The 25,261-nt window shown below is 42.2% G+C and overlaps 1 protein-coding gene across 1 annotated transcript; it reads right to left on the bottom strand.

Moving 5' to 3' along the window:
* Positions 1 to 8,560: 8,560 nt before the first annotated feature.
* Positions 8,561 to 24,270, bottom strand: LOC115576847 (DNA-binding protein SATB2-like). The gene is made up of 11 exons (XM_030409432.1): positions 24,066 to 24,270; positions 20,080 to 20,265; positions 16,285 to 16,411; positions 15,856 to 15,979; positions 14,455 to 14,592; positions 12,266 to 12,306; positions 11,596 to 12,073; positions 11,296 to 11,496; positions 10,825 to 10,977; positions 10,374 to 10,565; positions 8,561 to 9,411 (listed from the first exon to the last, which is right to left on the bottom strand). The coding sequence occupies exons 1-11, from the start codon at positions 24,268 to 24,270 to the stop codon at positions 8,809 to 8,811; spliced, it is 2,448 nt and encodes an 815-aa protein (XP_030265292.1). The 3' UTR covers positions 8,561 to 8,808.
* Between the last annotated feature and the right edge of the window lie 991 nt (positions 24,271 to 25,261).

Genomic DNA, 25,261 nt, shown 5'->3' on the forward strand with positions numbered 1-25,261 from the left:
TTACGACACACTAAGTGACTTAACTCTAATTAGAGCAAAGAATCACATTGACGCCGCTCTGTGATATAGACTATAGACCTAGTTGCTCTGTACTAAAACCTCTCTTATTGTGTCGGGATTCACTTTATTAGCATCAAAGTTGGCAGAGGTTATGTTCAGATCCTTTACTATGGTTTGCTAGAGACTTGGAGGTGCAGCTGTACCATTCGTCAGGGAGGTTCATTCTAAAATTGCGATTTTAAAAAAAGAAATCTTTAATCTATGCTGTGTGCCAACTTAATTTACTCTGACACAGTGACATACATTTTTACATATCTGAACAAATATTTCAAGTGTTCCCTTTATTACGACACCTTGATTATTCAAATAGACCTTGTAGTTGCAGAGATACACTCTGTTAATTATAGAGCAAAGACACAAAATAGAGGCTAGTTCTTAACAGGTTAAACTTTCTAACAATCATATTCTCTCCATCTGGATGAAACCATCTTGGATTGCTATTTTGCAACATGAAATTTTGAAACCCCACCTGCCCACTCCTCACTCATCCTGCTCCCCCTACACAGCGCCATGCTTTACCCATGGCAGGAGTTATGTCCTTGTCCTTGTTTTCTCCTCCTTTCATCACTTCATCCCTTACTGTGTTTGTGCTGAACAGATGTCAGCGCTGGGTAACGTTGTCTCCAGAGGGGCTGCCAGCAGCATATTGGTTTATAATTAATGAAATTAAGGCCTCTCTGTCTGCTGAAAAGGTTTCAGTCCCAGTGTAGGGTATACTGCCTGCCAGGAAGACGGACAACTTGAGAGATTGAAGAGGACAGACCTGGAGAGACAGGTGAAGTTGGATCATTGTCAATCTACTGTAAGGCCATCATGGATTCAGAATTTTTATCTTCTCAACCATTTTGTCTTACCTTAAAGTTGGTATCTAGCCAACACTCCACATATGTCTACTGTCTTACCAGCTGGACACAGACCACATAGTAGAACCACATTCCAATCAGTAGGGATACTTTATAAACAAACCCTGAAAACATTAGATAAAGAATCTAACTCTAACTCATACCATACCACTACCAATTTTGACTAAATAGGATTTCTGACACACGCTCAATAAATGTATTAAACAAAATCTAAATTCATCTACTAGAACAACTTCAAGTGGGGATTTTCAAACACTATATAGAAAAAGTATTTATGTGCAGTCAGCCCTTTCATATCGAGCAGCACATACTTGAAATACCATACCCACATAACAAAGGAAAATCACATCTCTCAACTTGTAGCGTTACTTAAGAAGACCTGAAAGTATGTTAATTAGGGTGCTAGATATAACTATATAAATTATAATTATAAATAATATCAGATTTATTAGATACCTCAGGGTTTTTGGTCTCAATAAGGACACACACCACAGAATGTTGAAAGAATAGGTTTAAATCAAAATCACATAATGTCAAACTCCAAATTTAAATTTCAGTCATTAATGCTTTAACAAAATTTCAGGACAAAATAAATTCCGTTAACGAAATCAAAACACTGCGTGTGTTCAGTCCAGGTGGTGCTACCGGGAGATGAGGGGGAAGGTAGAGTCCAAACTGGGAGAAGTTGTGATTTCCCAGGTTTATGAAAGGGTGAGGGGCTGTGGGATAGTGTGGAATAGACACAGTGGTGAATGCAAAGATAGTAGCAGTCTCTGGCAGACAACTGTACAAGTCCCTCCAATCCGAGTCCGAAGCGAGTAGCAAGTCATTTGGTCCAAGTCTCAAGCAAGTCTCAAGTTTTTCTGTTGTGGGCAAGTCAAGTCAAGTCGAGTCACAAGGTTATGTCAAGTCGAGTCGAGTCGAGTCACAAGGTTGTCAAGTCAAGTCAAGTCAAGTCACAGTAGCCCATATCAACGTTCGCGACAGTGGTGAGTGAAATTGTTTGTCTTATTAGCAACAATGTTCAAAACACGATCGACCGACATATCACCAACACACACACATGCACGCTCACACACTTCGAATAGTGTTAGCTTGGTTTCACTTACTCTGCTTCATGCGCTGTCTTTAAGTGGCGGATAAAGTTTGACGTCGTTCCCTCTTTGTTGTTGATTTTAGCGTCGCATATCTTGCATTGAGCGTTCCTCCTTTTTCCATCGGAGTGGAAGTTTTTATATGCAAACTGCACTAGTTTTGGAACTGCAGCAGAACTGGCTACATCAGGCTCGGGGGCAGTCGCCATTATTAGCTAGCTAGCTAGAAACAACCGCACTGTGTTGTGTGTGCACACTGATCAGAGTGTTTGGCTGCTTGCGTGCTTGTGCTCTCGCTTCACATGCCTGTCTACAATCAATCAATCAATAAAAGTGTGAACCTATAGCGTGGCGTTCACGACTGCTCTGGTGAGTGGCGTAACGTTGACGCTCACGACCGCCCTGCCGGTCATTTTAGAATGATATCCCATGGAAAAAAAACATAGCCTACATGAAAAAACAACATGCTACAAGTCGTCCGAGTCAGCTTGTCTCAAGTCGAGTCGAGTCTGAAGTCATTGTCTTCCAAGTCAAGTCGAGTCTCAAGTTTTTACCCTTAAGTCCGAGTCGAGTTGCAAGTCGTCAAATTTGCAACTCGAGTCCGACTCGAGTCGAGTCTCTATGACTCGAGTCCAATTGTCTGGTCTCTGGGCAAAAGGAAATAATGAGATTCTCAAGGAGCAATGATCCACAGTTAAAATCCGGAGCTGTCGTTCACATTTATCATGAGCAAAGAAGGTAAAGTTGTCCAAACAGGTAAAGTTGTCCTGATTCAGGAGGACATGGTCCGTCGGCTTTCCTCGGTTTCTTGTGCGTTTCTCCCAAAACTCACCCCTTTTCTTCCTCTCCCACACTCTCCGGTTCTTTTCTGGTTGGCCTGTTTCTCACAGGTGTGTCCCAATCATATGGATTCTACCACACCCCCTTTTCCACAGCCCCTCCTCTCCCTCACAGCAGAGATTGCTGTGAGGTTTAAGTTTAGGCACCATAACTTCTTGGTTAGGTCTAGGAAATTATCATACTTTGATTTAAACTAAATGTGTTCAGTCTGTACTCACACGTACGTGGCGTAATTCCATCACTCATGTCATTTACCTATGTTAACTTAACTTACATAACATAATTTAAAAACAACTACAAACTACTCTTGACTGCTGTTCTGAAAAAGGATGCAAGCCCGGCACTGTGGAAGCACAGCAGAAGTGGCATCTGTACACATCTTCTGTTGCAGACTGTAAAGTCTTTTTCCAGACTTTGGTCTGTACCAAAACGTATTGTTTCGAAATTGAGCACTTTCCAATTTCTACCTTCTAAACAATCAAACTAAGTCTTTAAATCAATCCAAACTACTTCATATTCTGCTGAGGTGAAAGTAAAGAGAGCACACGCAAATATTTATTCTAATTTTGCATCATCTTTGGCCCTGCTATGCTAGCTAAAATAGGATAAATTGCTACAAAAAAACAACAACTTGTCAACAAGATAGCTTGTGTGGATAAAGATATCAGTCATGGATTTGTGGAGTGAAATGTTGGCCAAAACTACAGCCTCTAAAACATCACAAATACACACGCATGGCAACGTGTTGGCTTCAGTTATTACCGCGTGCTGTGTTCAGTGGTGTGTAAAGTGCTGCCGCTGCGAATATTAGCCTGTTTATCAGAGTGTATATTATCGTGCTGCACTACAGAAGCTGGGGGAACAGAGTATGAGCGTGGATGAGCGTGCCAGCAGGATCACAGGTGTGTTTGCGAGTTCCACAGAGAGTCTCCTTTCCCCCCCATAACCCCCATGATCCCACCCTGAGTGTCCTGGGTAATATCAACCCATAGAGCACCTGCGTCCTTATCCCACAACACACACACACACAGACACACACACCTCTAATGGCCCCATATCAGCCTGCCATACGGCTCTAATAGCCAGCTGTGTGAGCAGAAATCCAGTGGACCATACCAACATTCACTGATGCAGTTGTAATATTAATAGATGTAAGTTAACTATGATGAACTCAGTGAAAACTAAAAATAAAAAAGGCCATTTCTGTAACCCCCCCCCCAGCATCCTCCTGTAAAATTCAGTTACTTTTCCGTGCCGTTCCATAACATCAACTGCTTCTCATCCTGTTTTCCTCCCCGTATCATATTCACAAAATCAATCTCAGCTTTCAGTTAATGGAAAACTCTTTTTTAGCCTTTTGATCAGTCAACCCTAACAAACAAAAGGAATAGAATGTATTGAGGAATGGACAAGGGTTGTGTCTCACTGTTACAACTCTTTGCCTTCTCCTTCACTTGCCATACTGGCAAATCTGAATGAATTATTCTTTTTCTCTTATGGTTGATATTAAAGGAGAACTTCGGTCGATTTAAACATGCAGCTTCATTGCTCAAGCTACGCTTGACTTGCCAGTACTGAAGACGCGAACACATTTGGTCCAACCATTACAGAGCTCCGTGAACGGAGATTTAGCGTTTACAGCTAACAGCATGGGGTCAGAACTTTACACTGTGTTTTAAGCGTCTTAACATGCTCCACATCTCACACCAAAAGTTATGCAACATCAGCAGACACCTTACAACACAGCACTGTAGCGTGTATGACTCAAACTGAATAAAAAAGTAGTTAAAACAGTGTGTTTGTGCAAGGAGCTACATATCGGTTTGTTGACATCCGTGTGTTCCGGTAGCTAGACTAAACTAGTCAATCCGTCGAGCGTGCGCTCAACAGGCTTAACAGGCTTTTGTAAGGCTCATGGCTCATGACAGGCTGTAACATGGACATGTACATTATGAACAGAAACACGAAAATGCTGGAATATGTTTCCATCTCCGCCAGTGAGGGAGTAAGCGCACGCTCGACAGATCGACTAGTTTGGTCTAGCTACCGGAAGACGCGGATGTCAACAAACAGGTAAGTGGCTGCTTGCACAAACACACTGTTTTAACTACTTTTTTATTCAGTTTGAGTCATACACGCTACAGTGCTGTGTTGTAAGGTGTCTGCTGATGTTGCATAACTTTTGGTGTGAGATGTGGAGCATGTTAAGACGCTTAAAACACAGTGTAAAGTTCTGACCCCATGCTGTTAGCTGTAAACGTTAATCTCCGTTCACGGAGCTCTGTAATGGTTGGACCAAATGTGTTCGCGTCTTCGGTACTGGCAAGTCAAGGGTAGCTTGAGCGATGAAGCTGCATGTTTAAATCGACCAAAGTTCTCCTTTAAATGAACTGATTAGCGGAGAATCCAAGAGGTTAAACTTATTGTCATTTTTCAGACGGTGGCTGGGTGGGTGTTGTCTTTTAGTGTTTTTTGGGCTCTGTGCAGACATTACACTTCACCGATGTCGCTGATGCTCTGTAGATGGTACTAGTGATGTCCCGGGTGGTTTTAATCACCCACTGTAGAGACTTTATGTCCCAGGCCATGCACAAGAACCATGCCGGTTTGTGATGCCTTCAGTCAGGATGCTCTTTATTGCTCCTCTGTGAAAGTCTAGCTCTGGGAGCTAACCTTGGTTAGTTTCCTTCCTTTTCTTTGCTGGTTAACAAGGGAGGTGATATGTAGGTTCTCGACAATGGTAAGTCCAAGGAACCTATAAGTGGTCACCTGTAGGGTGTGTGTCTTTGCCTCCTTTGAGTAGTGTTACTTTACTGGGTAATGGGTAAAATTGTGTTTAATGCTGAGCTGAAGTCAACAAACAGAATTCTGATGATCTGTTGGTTCTGAAAGCAGACTGGTGAGGGTCCAGGCTGACAGGGAAACCGTCTTTTGCTGTTTTTTCCACCAGCACTTTTGGCCAGCAAATCTGCACAGCACACAACGACATTTCCTGTAGTTTTGCTTCATAATAAAAGCTTTGACATCACTAAATAATGGGAGGCTTTTATTGTGAAGAAGTTGTAGGAAAAGAAACATGTTTGTAACTGAATTAGCAGTGATTCTTCGATAGTACTTCGGGGATCAGGGATTAGTACTGCTGCTTCTCTTTGCCTCCTTGAATCCAGCTTTCAGTCACGCTCTGGCAGTAGTCTGCTTCCTCGCCACCTGATTTAAAAGCCAGCTGTAGCCAGTTTTAGCTGCAAGGAATATTTGTATCCACATGGTCCAGGATATTTGGTGGACATCTGAACATAGTGGTGTAATTTAGGTCAAACAATTCCGAGATCTGCTTGATTGAAATCACTGGCTACAGAGTATTTCTTGGGTTTGCATCTGGCACGGCAAAAATAAAAACACTGGTGAATTCTTTTGGCAGAAAAAATGGTTGACAATAGAAAAAAACATTGGGTGAAGACTGTCCATCAATTTTAGCTGCGTTTAAGCACCAAGTATTATTAACGAAGACACAGAGCCCTTCTCCTTTCCAAGCTCGATCTGGGATGTACGGGGTTGAAAATTGTGCTCCAGTCATGGACCTATACAGACCTATAAAAAGTAGAACATTCATTCATCAATATTTATGATACAATTTTATGATGAGTACAAGTTTTCAACTTTATGATAAAGTTGAATATTTCAACCAAGAACCTGTACATTTCAATAGACTCCAATTTCTGTGGTGAGCGGTGGATGGTTCTTAAGTAATAAGAGCAACACTGAGTGATCAGTGTGTAGATGTATGTATCATATCTAAGGAGAAAATTAGTTGAGTGGTTTGGACAAAGTTTATTAACACGCTGTAGCTGAATGAACTTGCAGGCAACAGACTTCAAACTGTGGCATTTGTCCTCTCTGGCCTTGTCCACATGTATAGGGGTATTTTATGAAACAATACGTTTTAAAACAAAAACAATCTCTGCCCAGACAAGCACTTTAGCACCGTTTATCACACCTGAAAATGCATATCACATGATCGTAAATGTACATTAGGAATGTGTGCGCTGGTGTAAACAGGAAGCAGATTGTACATTTTGGTTTGTTGCCCGGTTACAAAAAAATACTACAGTGTGACTGCTCTTCACAGAATCCTCCAAAACAGTGATATTAAAACATTGTCAGCAGTCATTTTTGTCTCTCTTTCTATTACCGTAGTAAAGTAAACATCCGTTCTTTCAATGTGCAAAATCAAAAACTCCAATATGACATAAAACACAAAGGTCAAAATGCATAGAAAAAGCTATGTTTGAAGAAATACCTGTGCACGTGTGGACAGGTCATTGTATGTGAGCAACTCCACCAATTCTATCAATTAAAGCGTGTTTAAAGGGCTTGGGGAGTTCTTTTGCATACTGTATGCCTCCAGTTGTGTCACAGAATGGCTAAGTTGCATTGTGGGTAATGGAGGCTGGCTTCCTCTGGAGCCTTTAGTCTTTATACTGCTTTTTCCACATTTGCAGTAGTTCTTTTCAAGACCTGTAAGCACACTTCAACGTTGCAAACAGGTGGAGTTATCCTTTAATTGTTCCTCAAAAGTTTATGTTCTGTATCTAAAAAAAAGCCAAGAAGACACACAAAAAAAGCAAACCAAATAAACGAACAAAGCCTGAAGCCAAAGGCGTCACTGGAAGTATTTTTGGTCACAAACTCATTGTTTTACATGTCAAATTCCACTAGAGAATTGACATGTGTTGGTGATAGATGACTAATGGCACCAACCAAAACCGGTGTTAATTGAATCAACTGAAATGTTCTGGCCACAAGGGGGCGACGCTGATACTAGATTTTAAACTGTTGCACATTTTTCCTGTTGCACACTCATGTAGGCTACCAAGTTTAATCTTCATAAAAGCAACATAATTGCAGGAATATCATGTTATGTTGTTACTGTAGCGCCCCCTGGCAATAGATTTGATTTAACATTATGCAGGCCATGCCCTAAGACTTTTGATAACCAATTACAGACCAACATATGAGCGCATACATTTTTTAAAGCTCATCTGTTCTGGTGTGTTATGCACCAAATTTGGTGAAGATTGGAAACAAAATGTGCCAATAGAGGACACGACAGGTTTACCACAAAATTGAATACCGTCGAAAATGTTGCCAGGTCCAAATGGGTGTGGCTTATATAATTCACTCAGGCTCATGCAGGGAACCAACTCTACAATATTGTTTCTTATACCCCAAAGGGCTCATGAGTTATTAGCCAAAACACTTCTGGCTGCCCACAATAACACAATTACATTTGGACTATACTGCCATTTTAACACCAACATACCATAAAGGAAAACCGCCAAACTCATCTGAATATCAAACACATGTAAACATACTAAACAAAAATGTACACAAACAAACGTAAAACCCCTTGTTAACTTAAAAAATGGCTGTGGTACAAAAAAGATTGCTCAAAGCACTCCTGCAGCAGAATCACTTCCCCTCCATCCATGCATATGATCAGTATATATTTGTTAAAATACCGTATTGCTTTTGGCATATTATTTAGATGATGACTGTGTAGGAAGCTGTGTAAATTAAAAAAAAACAAAAAACAGGAAACTCGAATTTGTGTTTCAGCATAGTATTGTGGTGATTATCAGAAAATGAGAAAAAAAAACAATAAGCTGAAATACTGACAAATAATCTAATTCAATGTTTTTTCTTCAGGTGGTATTAAAAAGCTTGCCAAAGATTGTCTAAGGGCAGAGTCAAACCAATAACACTGGTAGTATCTAAAATGAATGGCAATGCCTTCCGATCCATTTACAGTCAAGTCTTACATGATGAAAATAATGATGATGTAAATATCTGCACTTCTTCACAGGTTATGTGTGTGGGCTTCTGTGTCTGACGGTGTCCTTTTCTTCCCTGGAATGTTTCCCTCTGTTCTCGTCGACTCATTATATCTGCTGTCATCTCTGTTGCTCCACAGAGTGGGGGCTGTCCACACTGCTGTTAGGGGACAGGGAAGAAGTTTCGTGTCCTGAGGTTTTTCCATCATCTCTTTCGTCTTTCTCTATCTCTATTTCCACACCTTCTTCTCCAATTCTTCCCTCTGTTCTGATCCCATCCTCACTCCACTCCTCAGATGCAGACAGACCATCCTCCCCTCGACTCTCCACCATGCCGACGCCTCTCTCACTGGGACAGGAGCTCTCTTGGTCGTCCTCCATGAGGTCAGGCTCTCTGGCATGGCTGTGATGCTTGACGTTGTAGCGCTGGTTCTGGAAGAACTTTACGATGGTGGGCTTTGGTAAATCCAGCTGGGCTGATAGGGTGTGGATGGCCTCCTGGTCTGGGTAAAGCCCCACATCGCCAATGAAGCTCTGCAGTGTTACCATGGCCTCATGGGAAATCCGCGTCCGCGAACGAGCCTTCTTTGGTCCTCCCCCTCCAAGGCCAGGGCTCATCCCACACTGGGCCCGATCTTCTGAGCCATGTACTGGGATGGGCTGTGGGTCCTCATGAATCGGAGACAGAGTTGTCAGAGGCGGCAGGGGTTGTCTGTGGATTGCCTTATGAGAAAGGGAAAGTAAAAGAATGAAAGAAGACCCTGATGAAAACAGTGATGGATTCAAATTTTCTCAGTTCTTAGTAGGTACAGTATTTTCAATCACAGCTACTAGTTTGTGTGGTGGTGTGACAACTCCACTCCCAGCCAATCAAAGGCCAGTAACAGAAGGCCAAGAGAGACGGTCATAAATTAAAAAAAACCCAAGAACTCTGATTTACCGTCTGGAGACTGTCATTTGTTTGACTGAATGTGTTTAATATCAGGTAAAACTAACTCTTTATCGCCACAAGAATGGGTGAACCAATCAGCTTCTCTGCATGCCCCTCTGCAGTGTCATGTATGCAGATTTGGAGTACAAGCAGAAGCTAACCGCCCAGCCCACATCATCGCCTACATGCATGCGAAACTCTCAACTACACACAGCTAAAGTTTATTAACAGGGCGGGGTGGTCAGCACACCCAAACACAGCAATCCAACACCCTAAATCTGTGGCCCGTCAAAATGTAAGGACCTAAGTAATGATAATGGCAATTCCTTTTTCTCTGCTTCAAAAATTACAGGGTATATTCTGAATAATTTTGAGGTTAGGGCCAGACTTGGGAACATTGTGGTTATGGGTGGGATGGAGGAGTTTTTAGCAGGAAATGTGTGGGCTAGTCATTTGCCACTTCTATTTTCAATTACTTATGGGACACATGTATGACAGAGGAGGGCTGCTCAGAGCATTAGGTGGTGGATAAGAGAAGGGGGGGGGCGACAGGAAACTTTTTCTAAACTCAAAACTAAGCAATCGCATTCTGTTTCCACATTTTCTCACTCGGAAATACACTGTGTGTCTTTGGCTTGCTCATGGTCTAGTGGTTGTCTGTAAATCTAAAAAGAAGAATCTGTAACCACATTAATCATTGTAGTGGGAGGAAAAACAAAGGTTCTGACCCTGCCCACTGGCTGCATGTTTGTACCTGCTGGTCTGAGATGTGCATGACGGTGTGAAGCCTTTCACTGTGCTGCTGCCTCGACTCTTCTTCATAGGCCCGGTCTCTGTTAGCCTGCGGTTGCTTCAGGAACCTCCTGATGGTGCACAGGTTCTCCCACAGCGTGCGGTTCTCAGGGCTTGGGCTCTCTTTCCACCTGAGTAGCTCACATAGCCAACCCTGGAGGAGAGACAGGGAGGGAAAGAGTCAGCTCTCTCCTCCAATGACACACAGCTTTGACCTACTGTGCTGAATAAACACCACCACTGTGACACCACGGTTGGTTATGATTATCCCACTGTTACATCACAGTTGGATGTGACTGTTCCACTGTGACATCAAAGTTGTACTGTTTAATCCGCTATTACATTCGGTTGGTTTTGATTGCTCACATTGTCTGAGCACACATCTACTATTATGTTTTACTTGAATGACCAACCTGACTCTTGTTGGCGGCCACCTTGGCGAACAGAGCCTGGGAGACCTTTGCCCTCTTCATTTCCTGTTGAATCTCCTCATAGATCCCCGATGTGATGTTCACCAGCAAGTCCATGTTCAGCGCCGGCTCCGTACCGGACACGATGCAGGTTGTCTTCACAGAGCAGGACACGGAGACACAGATAAAACAGTAAAGCCGACTATGTGGCCTCTTTGACAAAGAATTTACATAAAAAACCTCAGAAAAGATTGCTACAAAGTATTGTTAATTAATTGAAAATATATAATGTAAAATAAGGGATTGCATAAGTATCAGTCAGTAGTCCCATTAACCTTTCCCTTTGAATGCAGGGTTTTGTTTTGAGTTCTGTTTGAAAGTTTCAGATGCGGCGAGCGGTGAAATATCTCAATGTCCAATTGTAGAGCTGATATTAAACTGAATAACTGAACAGTCCTGCGAGTGTGTGCGTACCTGTGTGTGTCTGTTTGTGTTAGTGTTGGAGACAAGGTTGTGGTTGGTGATAGTGCTCCTCTCTCTCTCCTCCTGGTAGATATGGTCTCGCTTCGCCTCTGACAGGTTGAGGAAGTTTTGCATGGCCTTCAGATTGACCAGCAGGGACTGGGAGGCTGAGCGAGGATCCTCTTCCTTACGGAGGATTTCTGACAGCAACCCCTGCAACCACATAAACGCAAACACGCGATTACTCACAAGGGGGTGAATATTAATGCATCACATCTGGCAAACTGTCAGATCCTTGCATTTCAAGTTTACCTGTGTGCGATTAAAAGCCACACGGGCAAACACGGCCTGGGAAACACTGGCCCTCTTCAACTCGTTCCTGACTTGCTGGTAGATGTCAAAGGAGACTTCGGCCCCTGAGCAGTTGAGGCTGGGCTCGGAAGCAGCCGTGGAGCCCTTGAAGGTCAGAGAGGTGGGCAGGTGGTTGAAGAACTGGTGGTTGATTCCCTGTGGGTGCTGGTGGGTGAGGAGGCGACCGACAGCTAGCTGCTGGTTAATGAGATGGGCCATGGCGAGCTGCTGATGCACAAGCTGAGGGGAGAGGAGTCCGCTGTGGCCCTGGAGAGGTGGAGCCTGGGGACGAAGTGGAGGGCTTGGATGGTGCTGATTGGCAGGGTGAGGCTGGGTTGAGGTCTCAGTGTCCCTGAGGATACTCTTGACAGACAGAGCTTGAGGGGTGCCTAAAGAGCCCAAATGGGGAGGAGAGGGTAAGTGAGAGGGAGGAGGCTGGCTGAGGAATCTCTTGTCCAAAACCCTCTCCACTTTGTCAACACACAGAGACTCTAAAACTCTGAGCTCACATGTTTCCTAAACGACTCTGTAAGGACACTCCCACACAGACTTTAAAAGCCTGCAGCTCCCCTCCAGTTAGTTAGAGCTGAAGAAGCCTCTTGGATGAGAGGTGAAACGTCCAGTTGCCAACGATACAGCACTTAGAATTACCATGACCTGGATGGCTGAAAACTTTCATCAACATTAACCAACGTTTACGAGTTAGAAACAGAGCATCACTAAGGATGTGTGGAAACATAAGGAAACACATTCTCAGATAACTTAAGATTGCTTCCTCATTATTACTACATTTAACAACCAGCCTCTCTCAAGTCATATCTTGGTTTGGGGTGTGTGTATGTGTGTACATGCGTGTTGGGGATTTGCTGCTGTTTTCCATTAGGAGTTAAGAGCATTTAGCTTTGCCATGTATATTAAGATTGACATTAATGCAAGCCATGTGTGACAGTTCTGTCCTGAGAACTGTCACAGACAGACGTCTCATGCAGCCAATTAGACACGTACAGGCGGACACATGTCCCCTGTACAGAGGGTGTACAGAAGAATGGAGAAACTTAGTCACAAAATCAAAAGGCAGCCAAGTAGGTGAGCCGCATTAAGTAGAGTTGTGATTCGCAGGAAATGTTTAACAGCTCTGGCAGTAGTCACCTTGAAGAATTGTGAAAGCAACAAGTGGTAAGTAATGTATAAACAGCTGAACAGTGGACAGTCAAGGAGCAGGAGAGTTGATCTCCAAAAGTGTCAACTTTTAAAGCAGGATACATTTAATTATTATTATTTGAAAATTGTATTTATTTTATTGACTGTCACATACTGCTACTTCTTACTGTCAGTAGGTGTCATAATTACAATTACTACTAATTGGCCATTTGATGGTACACACAATCTGCCCAGGAACACACCATCGTGTTTTCTTTACTGTGCATATGACAATAAACACATTGAATCTTGAATCAAGGTTTTGTCTGAGCACATTTGAGGTGGATTTGGTCAACCTCGTTGGAGGAAACTGGAACTTTTGTCATACATGTGAAGTTTGGGGCAGATTGTGTAATGTGTATCTGAGTTACAACAACTTCCTGTTTCATGAGGAAGCATCCAAATTCACCACAGCGCAATGACGATGACTGTTCATTGCCATGCATCCTAATGCTGGGACTCCAGCCGATAAAACGTGGGGAGGCTGGGGCAGACTGGTATAGTTGAGATGCAAACATTCCTTGTGTGAAACACGAAACACGTTGGGGGGTTTAGTCACACGCTATGATGAAAATTCAGAAGTGTTTCAATTTAGCATAGCAAAGGTCTCTAGATTGCACTTACCAAGCTTGAGGTGAGTGCCAGTTTGCCACACCCGTGCCTGGCACCTATATCAGATGTACATTCCCAAAGTTTTAACAATTTCTAAGAGTTTTCTAGCACATTTAGTGCCCCAAAATGTGATTGAGTTAGGCAAATAACAATTAGTAGAAAATAAAAAATAGAATAAAGACCAGAATATTCTTTTGGAATACGATTGGGTCCCCCTAATGAAATGCATTGTTGCGAACTGCATAAACTCACAGACACTGAAGAATTTAAAGCTATCACCAAAGTGAAGCAGCACCTGTGACAAACTGTGTTTACATGCCAGATTTCTGTGATAAATGGGGTTTACATGTGTGGCACAATAGTCTGATCAAACAGTTTATCATCCCTTTGTGCATTGTCTGAGATGTGGTCATGAAGTTATTTTCGACTTTTCACTCTAAGCCAGAAACCAATAGTTTGGCTCTAGACAGCCTTGAGGTTTTGAGACATCAGTAACGTTTGGGATATTTTTGTTTCCAGCTGTATACAATGGAGGTGAGTGTTAGGGCAATGAGTATCTGTTGCCCCCAGCTTTTGCGATGTATCCCTCAACGGTGGCATTAGTCAGCCCTTGTCAGCAGCTTTTTGGCCAACTGAGCATGCTGACTTGGCGGCAGAACCCATCGGTGAGAGAAATCCCTTTAATTTGGCGCTTGAGGTAAACCGATAAGTCCACCAGAAGGGAGATAAGAAAGGAAAGGGAATGCCCCATGACCCTGATTCTGTAGTATCCATGACTTCTCCCAAAACGTTTTCTCCTTTTTTAACCTCAGCAGTAGTTTTTAAAACGCTGCTTTATCAACATTTTTTTTCTGAGTTAAACTGTGGTCTGATTAGTCTTTGCATTCTACTTTATTCTCGATTGATTTGTCCAGGCAGGGGGTGACCAACCACTCTGTGAATACATAAAACTATGCAGCGCCTTGCTCAATGGTTGTCTTCAGAAAAGGGAAAGTTTTACTGTTTTACTTCGGGAAAATGTGCGAGTGAGGTGTAAGAGTTACCTTTGATGCATTTGTACTTCTTGTACCACCGTCCAAACTCCTGGCATTTAGAGATGGAAATGCTGGAATAGTTGGGACTTTTCACTATCGATGCGATCATACTCTGACAAAAACAAAAAAAAAAAGTTTGAGAAAAAGGTTGTAGTTAACACACAAATCTGTGAACCATCTTATTGTTTTTAATAGTTAGATAGTTTGAGAATTAAGTCAGCTTTTTTAACTGAGAATTGTGACTTTATGCTTTACTTTTTAAAACTAATCTTTCTAATGATTCAAGAGTCAGTTTCTGAAAAGCCTGTGTTTAGTCTTGGGAGTGGCAGTGGTGCAAGACTGGGTGATAAGTTTTTGCTCCAGAAATCCTCCTACGGCCACCTCTAAAGAGCAGGACACGGACAGACTCTAAATAAGCTGTGAAAGCTCAACATGGGAAATGCTGAGGATTAAAACTCACATGAGTCAGGCTTGCAAACACACACCACCCACACACTTCCCCAATCACTAATTACATCATGACTAAGTCATGTGTATAAATCACAAGTCCAAATGACAAACTCATGTCTAATGACTGCAGGGTGTGTGAGCAGGATAATTGTGGTGTGCGTGTTTGCATCCGTTCCCATGAGATGGTATCTATACTTGTGTGTGTGTGTGTGTGTGTGTGTGTGTGTGTGTGTGTGTGAGTGAGCTAAAGAGATATTACAAGTGCATTAAGCACACATCTATAAGTGTGAAACCACTGGATATTTTTGATGAGGTCCCATAACATCTCAACATTTCTAAGCATTATACCACTTGAAACGTACTTTTCTTGACCCTAACCAAGTGTGCCTGAAACGAAATTTGACCTTCTAACATAAAGAAATCGTACTTGGGGGGGCTGCGGCTCAGGGTTAGAGCCAGCATCTTGTTATAGGAAGGTCGCTGGTTTGATTCCCCTGGTTTGCACGTCGAAGTGTCCTTGGGCAAGATACTGAACCCGAAACTGCTCTTGATGTGCTGGTCGGCACCTTGCATGGCAGCCACCGCCGTCAGTGTTCGAATGTATGTATGAATTACTGTCACATTGATCAATCCAAATTCTCATCAGCTCACAGACATAGTGAGCATGTGTCAACTGTCGTGTGTTTATCCTGTCCCGCCAAATAAATGAATTTCACCAGAAAGAGTTTCCCTTTGGGGATAGTAGCCTAACATGATTTCTCTTTGCAGCCTTTTCAGAGAGCTTAAAAGTCTCCATGTTCCTGTCAAAATCATTTCCAAACACACCAGACACACATGGCCTGACTAGTGGCAGGATTCTTCCAGGAGAGGACCTTTCAGACAGGTAAGGTGCTCCGAACTGGCCACAGTGCTGTCGAGCACTTACCTGGGAGAGAGGACACTCCTCGGCCAGCATGCTCTGGTTGGCCTCTCTCAGGAGCTCTTTGAGGGCGTCCCTCACTGTGCTGTGGGTCCACTGCTTTGACGGCAGCTCCTCAAACTGTGCAAAGCTGCACATGCGAAAAAAAACTTAGTGATTAGACATTGAATTGCACTTTAATTCACTTGAGCAGAGTTGAAGGAGGATGCATATTGGTCAAATCAACTTCAGTTCAGGGCTCCTCATCTTGAAAATGGAAAATCCCTGGCAAAAACCAGCCGCTTTTTGGGTTTAGCGTGGACACAAAAGAAATGTTCATGACTCTGTATTATATTAAACATAACAACTAGCAGCTTGGCTGATCCCATATCATTTGATCTTACTAAATGTCAAATCAAGGGGGGGGGGGGGGGGGGGAACACACACACGAGTGACCTGTGCAGTAGGATCCGCAGTGTGACCATGTGGTAAACGTCCAGCAGCATGTCAGCCACTGTTGCCTCCGGAGCGTCTGTTAGGTAGTGGATTGGCATCGGGTTCCACCGGCCCACTTTAATGATTCCTGGAGTAAAAACAAACAGAGGACAAAAATTACACAGTTGAAGCACTCGTTCACTTTCTGTTTGAAAGTCTTGACTTTAAGGTGAGAACTTCGCATTGGTTGATAGAATTTTTCGTGCTCTTGTCCGTGTCAACCTAACCCGTTCCTGTTCTGTTGTATGTGTTGTGTGTTGGGGGAGGTCGCCTTGTCTTGGAGCATCATCTTGAACCTCATGGGGTACATCCCATTTCCCTTATTTGTCGTTTCCTTGCTCCTTGACCCTTGCTGAATGCCCTTCTTGTATGCCATCTTGCCATGCCAAAGCTCTTATTTGTGCTCAGAGAAGTGAGGACCGAGTGTGATGTGTGAAGACACAGGAATTTAGACAGTCTCACCTCAGCAAACTTCGTTACAGGATGCTCATTTAATAATTTAATCTGTTTTAAAATTAACATATAACAGATCATTGCCAACACGTTCATATGGTTTGCTATTGGTTCTGGTTGCCAAAAACAGCTGTTGCTTTGGTTAAATCTGTCGGAGATTTCCCTCATTTGCATAGTTAATAACTTGCTGTAGCCGACCAGGAGGGACCCCCGCTACTCTGAAGGGTGAAGGGTCATTGGAAATACATTTTACTGACTGATTTTTTTAGTATTTGCCTTTACTTCTGATTTCAAATATTCATATTTAAAACCAGTGTAGAGGCATACATTCTTTTGATGTGCACATATTTTGTTAATTTAACTGTGGTGTATTTTGTTTGTTTGTTTTGTAAAGTGCTAACTGTCAGCATTATTATTACTATTATTATTAACCTTAATTCATTTAGGGGGGTTGCTGAAAGCCATACATTCTTTGTCTTTTTCACATTCACAACTGGAAGCTGTCCAGTTAAACCACACTCTGGTCTGCTGGATACTGAGCAGCTCCACTGGAGCGGTCTGGTTTAGGGGCCTTGCTCAAGGACGCCTCAGTGGTGGTAATTAAGGTGGCACAAGCACTGGCGTTCACTTTCCCTTACAGGTGAACAAAAGGCCCACAAACAACTTTCGTCTGTTCTACACATGCGATGTGATGTTGTCAAGTCATTATTTCACAATCAGAATATCAATAGCCTCTTCTTCATGAGCATGTGCTTGGTAAAGTGCTTAGTTCTGTGTTATTACTAAAATATATAGATAATTTTATATTCCCTGCAGACTAAATTCATCAAAAGTCTCTCCAGCTCTTAAAGCCAAGTCAGTGTTCAATAGAAACAGATGCGTGAAGACCGGGTCCTTCGAAGGATGCAGACCCTGAATTGAGACACAGCACATGACTGGAAGTGCTAATCTAAACAGGCCTCCGTATCCCTACCGCTGAAACTCTAACCCAAACAGGTGATCTGCGAGTGGGGAAATACAGCGCGAGGGGATACAGAGGGATACGGAGGGATAACGGAGGTTCTACGAATGAGAAAATGTAGTGCCAAAAGAAAGGGCAGTCTGACAGCGATGTAAAGCGGTGTGAATTTTCTCTGTCCAACGTACACTTGAACTGATGCTGATTTTTTTAGGTGGGCCTTGTTTTAGGTGGTTAAAATTTGCTTTACATCTGAGCACCGTTCACTGCAGTACAAAGCTGAGCATCTGGGCTGGAGCGGCTCTCTACTTCTCCAAACTGAGGCTGCGCTGATCGGTGATTACGGTAGGAAACAGATCGACTATAGATATGTACTTTATATGACACCACTTCAAAAAACTTAAAACCTTAAAATAATAAAAGCTGTTCTCTTGGCAACCTGCTGCTTTATACATGATGGTTAATACTTGTCAACACCTGGTCACAGATTGGAATTTCCAGACATGACATGATATTATAAAAATGGTTCCATTTAATTTTCGTTCTGTATTTCCCTCAAACAGCAGCAGAGCTGCAAGAGCAGATGACGCTGTGATGTGTGTATAACAAGTACTGGCATCATCTGAGTGAAATAATGCATAAATCCTGTCTGTAATATTAAAATCTAAGACCTGATCTAAGGTCTGATTTTAGTCATAAATATTGACTAACCAGAGGAGAATAACACATCTGTCACACACACACACACACACACACACACACACACTAAACTGTATATAGAGATAAACATACACACACATATAAATGCAAGCTTCCGAAAAAAGGACCATGAGTCAAAAATATATTATCAGCAATCCACCTCAGCCAGAGCAGTAACCAAACTCCAAATAAGAAATCTACTTTATAAATTAGGCATATTGTGAAAGTGAATTCAAGAAAAAATCTCTATGCCAGTTAAGAGTTAAAAGTACTCATCCAGCAGAGTTATACAAGTTGCAATTCAAACGCTGAAGAAAATAGAAGAGTCTCTGTGTAATTTTGGTTGTGACCACACTGGGGGGAAAAAATGCCTGACTCCAGCCAAAAATTATTTATTTGAAAAGAAAAGGCTTATTTCTGAGAACAAAACCTAGCCATTTGGGAGAGGCGAGGGGGGTCGCAGGGCGTCGGCTACATGGTTAGATTGCCCTGTGTTTACGGGATACACCAGGAATGTCAAACTGCCCTAGTCTCTCTCTCTTTTTGTGTGTGTGTGTGTGGGTGTGTGTGTGTGTGTGTGTGAATGCTTTTGTTTCATGGTTGACTGAATGTAGCCTGCATGCTTGTTTCAACCCCAAAATGATGAGAAAAATGTAAGATGCCGGTCTAAGACACACAGATACAGACTTAGTGTTTGGTCTAACCGATCCAAATATCGATAGTATCGATACCAAGGTGAGTATTCGTATCGGATCGATACTAGCGTGATGAGATCGATATTTTTGTTGTAGTTTCTCTTCAATAAATTCAGCCAAACACTCGTATTTCTTCACAGAGTTTGTGTGAGTGCAGCGCTCCTCTTCACCTCTCTCACTCTGCCCACTCAGGTTCACTGTAACTGGAACTCAAAAATATAAACTTATGTTTATATATATATATATTTATACCTCAAGAATATAATATCTCTTTTGTGTATCTGTTGAAGGAACATTAGTAATCCTATTTAGGCTACATGCGGATAGCTTATAGATTTAAATATTTAAATATAATTTTCTTATTTGGCTAAAATCTTTGTCCTGTGTTTCATCATATGTCATCATAATCATGGTCAACTAATGAAAGGCAAAAGTACAAAATCATTCATTGATCAGGAATTTCCAAGTAAAAAGTATCAGTATCGGTATCGGTATTGGCATCGGCAATACTGGCCCTGTATTTACTTGGTTTCGGATCAATACCAAAATTTGCAGTATCGCCCACCCCTACCGTTCTGTCAGGTGGTGTAAGAAATAGCATCATGAGAGAGAGTTGGAGAAAGCAGAGAGATTCATCTTTAAATACCTTTAGTGTGGGTCATCTTTTAGTTTTTGGTACTCGTTGTATGCCTCCGTATGTATGTGTCAATCTTTACTCACAGGTGCGCACTTTATGCCATCAAGTCTGTTTTATAGATCCCAATTTTTTCGAGAGCAGTGGCGTACACACATTTCAATCCATCACAACAGGACTAAATCCTACTGTTTCCTGCAGATCCAGGCATTAATTTTTGGGGAGAGTCCCATTAGTTCAAAAAGAATCTCAGATGAACAGAAAAGTGATGAAGACATGTGTGAACACACACCTGCACACACCCGGAGTCTACTTACCACTTGCCTGTACAGCTGAGCTGTGGGAGTATCCCAGAGCAACCAGTGCCGTCTCTACCAGCTGTGTGAAGGGGACATCTTTACGAACCAACACAAACTCAGCATGATTGTTGCCGTGGCCTTCACAGTCAGCAATTGTGCCAGCATCTTCATGCTCCACCACACAGTAGACTGGGATCATCAAACCTGGCAGACAAACACAGAGAGATGTAAAGGAAAAGAGAGTTGAGCCCAATTGGAATTAGCGACTGTCCAGGTCTTTGGAGTAGAGCAGGGTTCATGTGACCTGGGTCCTGCTGGTGTTAGGTGAACCCTGGAGGTTTCTTTACATTTTGCCAGCCCAATATTATATTAGATAGTTGGGTCATCTCTAGGATTTCCTTGACCGTGGAAAGCAGGGGTTAGTCTCTCAGTGGATTTGCAATGGTTTTGCATTCAATGGTGCAAAGCAACATAATTTCAGAACCCATGTTCTGCACAGCATTACAACTATTGTAAGGCTCATTTCTAACATGACAGACTGTAACCATTTTTCTCACAAAATGTTCGTGATGGGTATGTGGACACTAAAGTTGTTGTTTACCTATCGATGACAAATCCACAGAGAAACGAGCATCCACTTTCAAGGGTCACAGAATTGCTGGAGATTAGATTTCCTAAATATAAGATTTCTTGTATTAGACTTTTTAACTTTTGGATATTTTAGGTTTGCACAGTTTGACCAGGCAATACCACCCAGATAGCAGACATACTTTTTGTTGACATTGGAGGGACAAATGGAAGGGACATCGGGAAGATGCACTAGTGGGAGGGTTTACTAATTGGGTAGATGTCGCCGTACCATCGGCATTTGGTGGAAAATGCTCTCCAGATTGGCTAATGATCAAACCTGCACTACCCAGCCGCTCTACATTCTCTTCTACAGAAGAGACACACAAGAGAACAGCACAAGCTGGAAGCAGCAGAGGCTGATTGAGGCAGCACACCGCCTGGACAGCCTGTAAGAGGGAGGGAAGCAAGAAAACAACACCACGCTTTCGGAAAGACCAGTAAAATGAGGCCACATTGTTCACTTCTTACATCACCTTAAGATTTCAGTCACCAATTAATAGATGTGAATAAAAAATGCTCTGTTTCGTGGTGAGTTTTAGATGCATTTCGTTTTACCTGCTAACCCCTGGGCGTCGTCCATTGTGCTCCAGGCACTGTGGTTTTTTAATGCTTTGCAGGGCGGCATGCTGACCCAGAGCTGACCTAGATGAGACGTTTGAAATGAGCACAGAAATACGCCTATTAACCCGATGCTTGTCAGACGACGTGAATATAATGTTGTAATGTGAAAGAAGGTCTGCACCAAGGGATCAAAACCACCCTGAACATCATTGGTACCCATTTCAGGGGCATCATGGATTCTGTAAAGTGAGACGTCCGCACAGAGCCCAAAGGATACTAAATGACAACATCCTCCCAAACCAGCCTCCTTTTCACTCTGCTGCTTTCTGGCAAAAACATACACAAGTATCTGCTGCCGTCCCACCCGAATACAGAAAAGTGTCTTTCCTCAGGCGATGAGCTTCCAAACTCATTCTTAACACTCTGCCACGAGTAGGATATTTTTCTGACCTTATTTTCTTTTTTTTAAGCTGATTAAGACAACTTCTCAATCCACACCTAGTGTTTCCTATCCCCATGTTATTACTGTTGGTGCAGCTGTCAGAGTCACAGCGTTGTCATTATAAAGTCTTGTATTGCTTATTGAATATTACGTTAATTCTTAATCTTCAAACAAATCTTGGAGGAGGAACTTTGTTGGAGTATTTTTTCGCCTTCCTTTTTTTCATCCACGTTTCAGCATTGTGAATAGGATATGTGTTGATACAGTATAGCTGCCTTCTTGGTGGTCTCTGTGCAACATTTTGGACAGTTGTCCATATAAATAGAAGTCCATGTAAGATTGCACAACTGTATTTGTGTTTCCACCGCATATTAAAACCCACAAGGATTAAGACTTCCACAGCTCTTTGGGGCTTTTAGCCACTGGTGGACATAACATCTATATCATTTCACGCTCAGTGTCATAATTCTAGCAACTTGCTGTTTGTTGGCCTACACTCATACTGGGCAAGAATCTCTGCCAAGCCTGGATCCATTCACACCCATCGAGTCCGCAGTTTAGTCCCACGGGAACTGTTAATGAACGAGCTATCAATTCTACTGCAGCGACAGATCAGGCAGAGCCAAACCACAGCAGCATCAGGCACGCTATCAGCCAATAAGCCAACCACTCAGTGCAGGGGTGGAGGGAGGCAACCCAGCCAAATAACTCTGTGTGTGTGTGTGTGCGTGCGCTCTTACAATGTTTGTGTGATGGTGCATGATCATGTTTTCAACTGCATGAGAGAATGACGGGCATCTGTGCCGTGAGTGGTCTGTTGTGACATGCTACTTTGTGATAGTGTACCAATGCAAAATGTGTGGTGTATGAGTGTGTGTGTGTGTGTGTGGCCACCCCATCATCAGACGGTAGACACCAACATCACCATTTGGCCTAGGTTGATTTTATTTATGCTAACACGCGAGAGGGACGGCAAAAAGCAAAATGAGGGAAAACTCACACTTTACATACAAACATGTAAAGTGTTGTGTGTTCAGAGATAGTCCATTTATCATTTATAATAAAAAAAAATTGTGAAGATGTAGCTTCTATGCGTCTTATTTGGCATGGGATTTGCGATATTGACTCGAGGTACATGAGAGTGTGTTGGCAACACTGTATCACATCAATAATAAAGAAAAATGTTAAAAGATAATACTATTGCTTAACTTACCATTTCAGTATTGAGGTACAATTACATTCATAATATTCCATAGACATGCTAACCTAAAAATATGTTTTGGGGAATATTGAAGATACACTGACTGAGATTACAACATGATTGAGAATAAATTACTGTAAAATTTAATTTGTGGATATTTCTTAGATTCAACACAGGAGTAAGATATGCTTTTGTTTTGGGACAAAAAAACAAAAACCTTAGATCTGGGGTTTGCTTCTCGACAACCGCTGTGCAGCCAAGTAACACAAGGTGAAATATAAGCTTAACTTGCTATAACTCACTTCAGCACTCACATTTGACAATCTGTCACAGTAGGTTTAGTCTTTTGTACACCTAATTTTTTTCAGAAATGTTCTCGGACAAGGTAATATACTAAAATTGTATTCGTGTTGGGTTCAATCCAACATGTTATCTCTCCCAACTTGTCAAACATAGCAGCTTGGTCAGTGGCTTTCAGACTATGACACTCCACCATCAGTTTTGAACTTGAAGGACTATGTGGACTGTCGTTTACACTTTCAAAATAAAATCTGCTGACAAACATCATATACCATGACATATTATGGCTTATGGAATGTTTTTAAAGTCACAATGTGGTCAAGTTTAGGCACATAAACTACTTGGTTTAGCAAAACATCATTTGTTTAAGATAACTACATTCAGTCTCGCAACACAGGTGATGTAGCTACATCCCTAGTGTAATGTGAGTGACACAAGTTACTCTTGACTTTACTTACAAATCCGGGAAAACAGACCTTTCTTGCTCTTTATTCTAGGGTTACCTACAGTGTCAGATTTAGAAGTGTAGGCCGTCTGACCAGCCTGCTGTATTTGACGCATTAGGAGTAAGAACAGGCTGGTTAAGTCACCTTCACTAACTTCCTTCCACACTCTCGGAGGTATCATGTGTTTTTCCTGTGCCTCCTTGGAAGTTATAGCTGCAAGTGACAGAATCAACTACACCATTATCTTTAAAATTACAGATTTCTCTGGGTTCAAACATTGTTGGAAACATTTAGGAGAATGTGAGAATGTAATTCAACTCTGTACATTTTTTTTTTTCATTTTTAGACACACCAATCTAGAAATGTTACCTAAATTATAGTTCAAATGTATAAAAGCAAGTGTATTTCTGTATCAGAGCAGTACCTGTGTGCGCTAATGGCCCACCTCCAAGTTGTGTACCATTCTGCCTGGTTCGCAGAGCTGCTGGGCTGCCGTTGACTTCCACGCGGCTTAGCTTGCAAGGCGGTGGGCCACTGGAGGCAGGACTCTCTCCTACTTTCTCTGGACTGGCACTGTCCCAGAGGCTGGGGCTCTCTCTTCCCCCGCCTGCACCTCTGCATAGTTCCATGCCCCCTGAAAACTCCAGGAAGAACACCCAGCACAGTGTGTGAAGCTGGGAGAAAAACAGATGGACTTGCATTAGCGCTGCCAGGTCAGGTCATACCGAGCAAGTGAAAATAGATGAACACGTGTCTTTCAAAAAGGTGTGACTGCCTACAATCAGCTACTATATGTACACTTCATCCTCCCCCTTCCATTGCATTCATGGAGTTGGCAGGTAGGAAAAGGAAAGTGAAAGTGGGAGACAAAAAGAATCCCCCCAAGTGTTTTAAAGTTTTCATATGATATATTATGATTAGATGTGAGACTGGTATCAGTTCTGTGCTCAGCATAAAAAGGAATAAGTCTATTGGGCCGAGACCCATCCTCCATTCAAGTTTCTCTAAAAAAATATATTGTTACACAAGATGACTTTATCACTAGAAGCAATGCAAGAAGGCGCACAAAATACCTGACATAGGGAGGATATTCATTTATAGGTGCTTAACAGTTCCCAGTTCATGTCATGTTGTCAGTTTGCCCCTCCAAGCTTTTTGTTGGCCTCTCAGTGATCCTTTGTACGTGTATTTGAAGCTTCACCAATCGGAAATCTTTTCACTGGATTGGGTTGAAATTTGTCCTGACCATCAACACAACCATAGAGATCACTTCCAACATGTATTCACTAAAATAGTTTTGCAGAAAGTGTAAAGTTATTAAATGACTAACGGGAAGTCATTTGTTATCCAAACAAAGACAAAGACAAAGAGAGAATTCATATCTCTGCTACTTTTCACTTTCCTGCAACTTAATTTTGCTTCTGTGTATTATTAGTGCATTTCTATCAAATCTAGAAGTTATTTGGTCCTGCATAAAAAATAATTGACATTTACATTTAGGGCATTAAGCTTTTGTCCAAAGTGACTTACAGCAATTCATACACACATAGACGGATGGCTGTGGCTAAAGAACATTCAAATTAATTGAAAAACTCTTCATTTCCATCGCAGCTCTTTTCT

The sequence above is a fragment of the Sparus aurata genome, chromosome 24 (assembly GCF_900880675.1).
Source record: "Sparus aurata chromosome 24, fSpaAur1.1, whole genome shotgun sequence".
Lineage (NCBI taxonomy): Eukaryota > Metazoa > Chordata > Actinopteri > Spariformes > Sparidae > Sparus > Sparus aurata.

Excerpts from the sequence above, each read along its gene's own strand:
- LOC115576847 (XM_030409432.1), bottom strand. The coding sequence starts at position 24,270 with ATGGAACTATGCAGAGGTGCAGGCGGGGGAAGAGAGAGCCCCAGCCTC. Across the intron at positions 11,497-11,595 it reads TGGCTTTTAATCGCACACAG|GGGTTGCTGTCAGAAATCCT; the intron begins GTAAACTTGAAA and ends ATGTGGTTGCAG. Across the intron at positions 9,412-10,373 it reads TGCACATCTCAGACCAGCAG|GCAATCCACAGACAACCCCT; the intron begins GTACAAACATGC and ends CTTTCTCATAAG.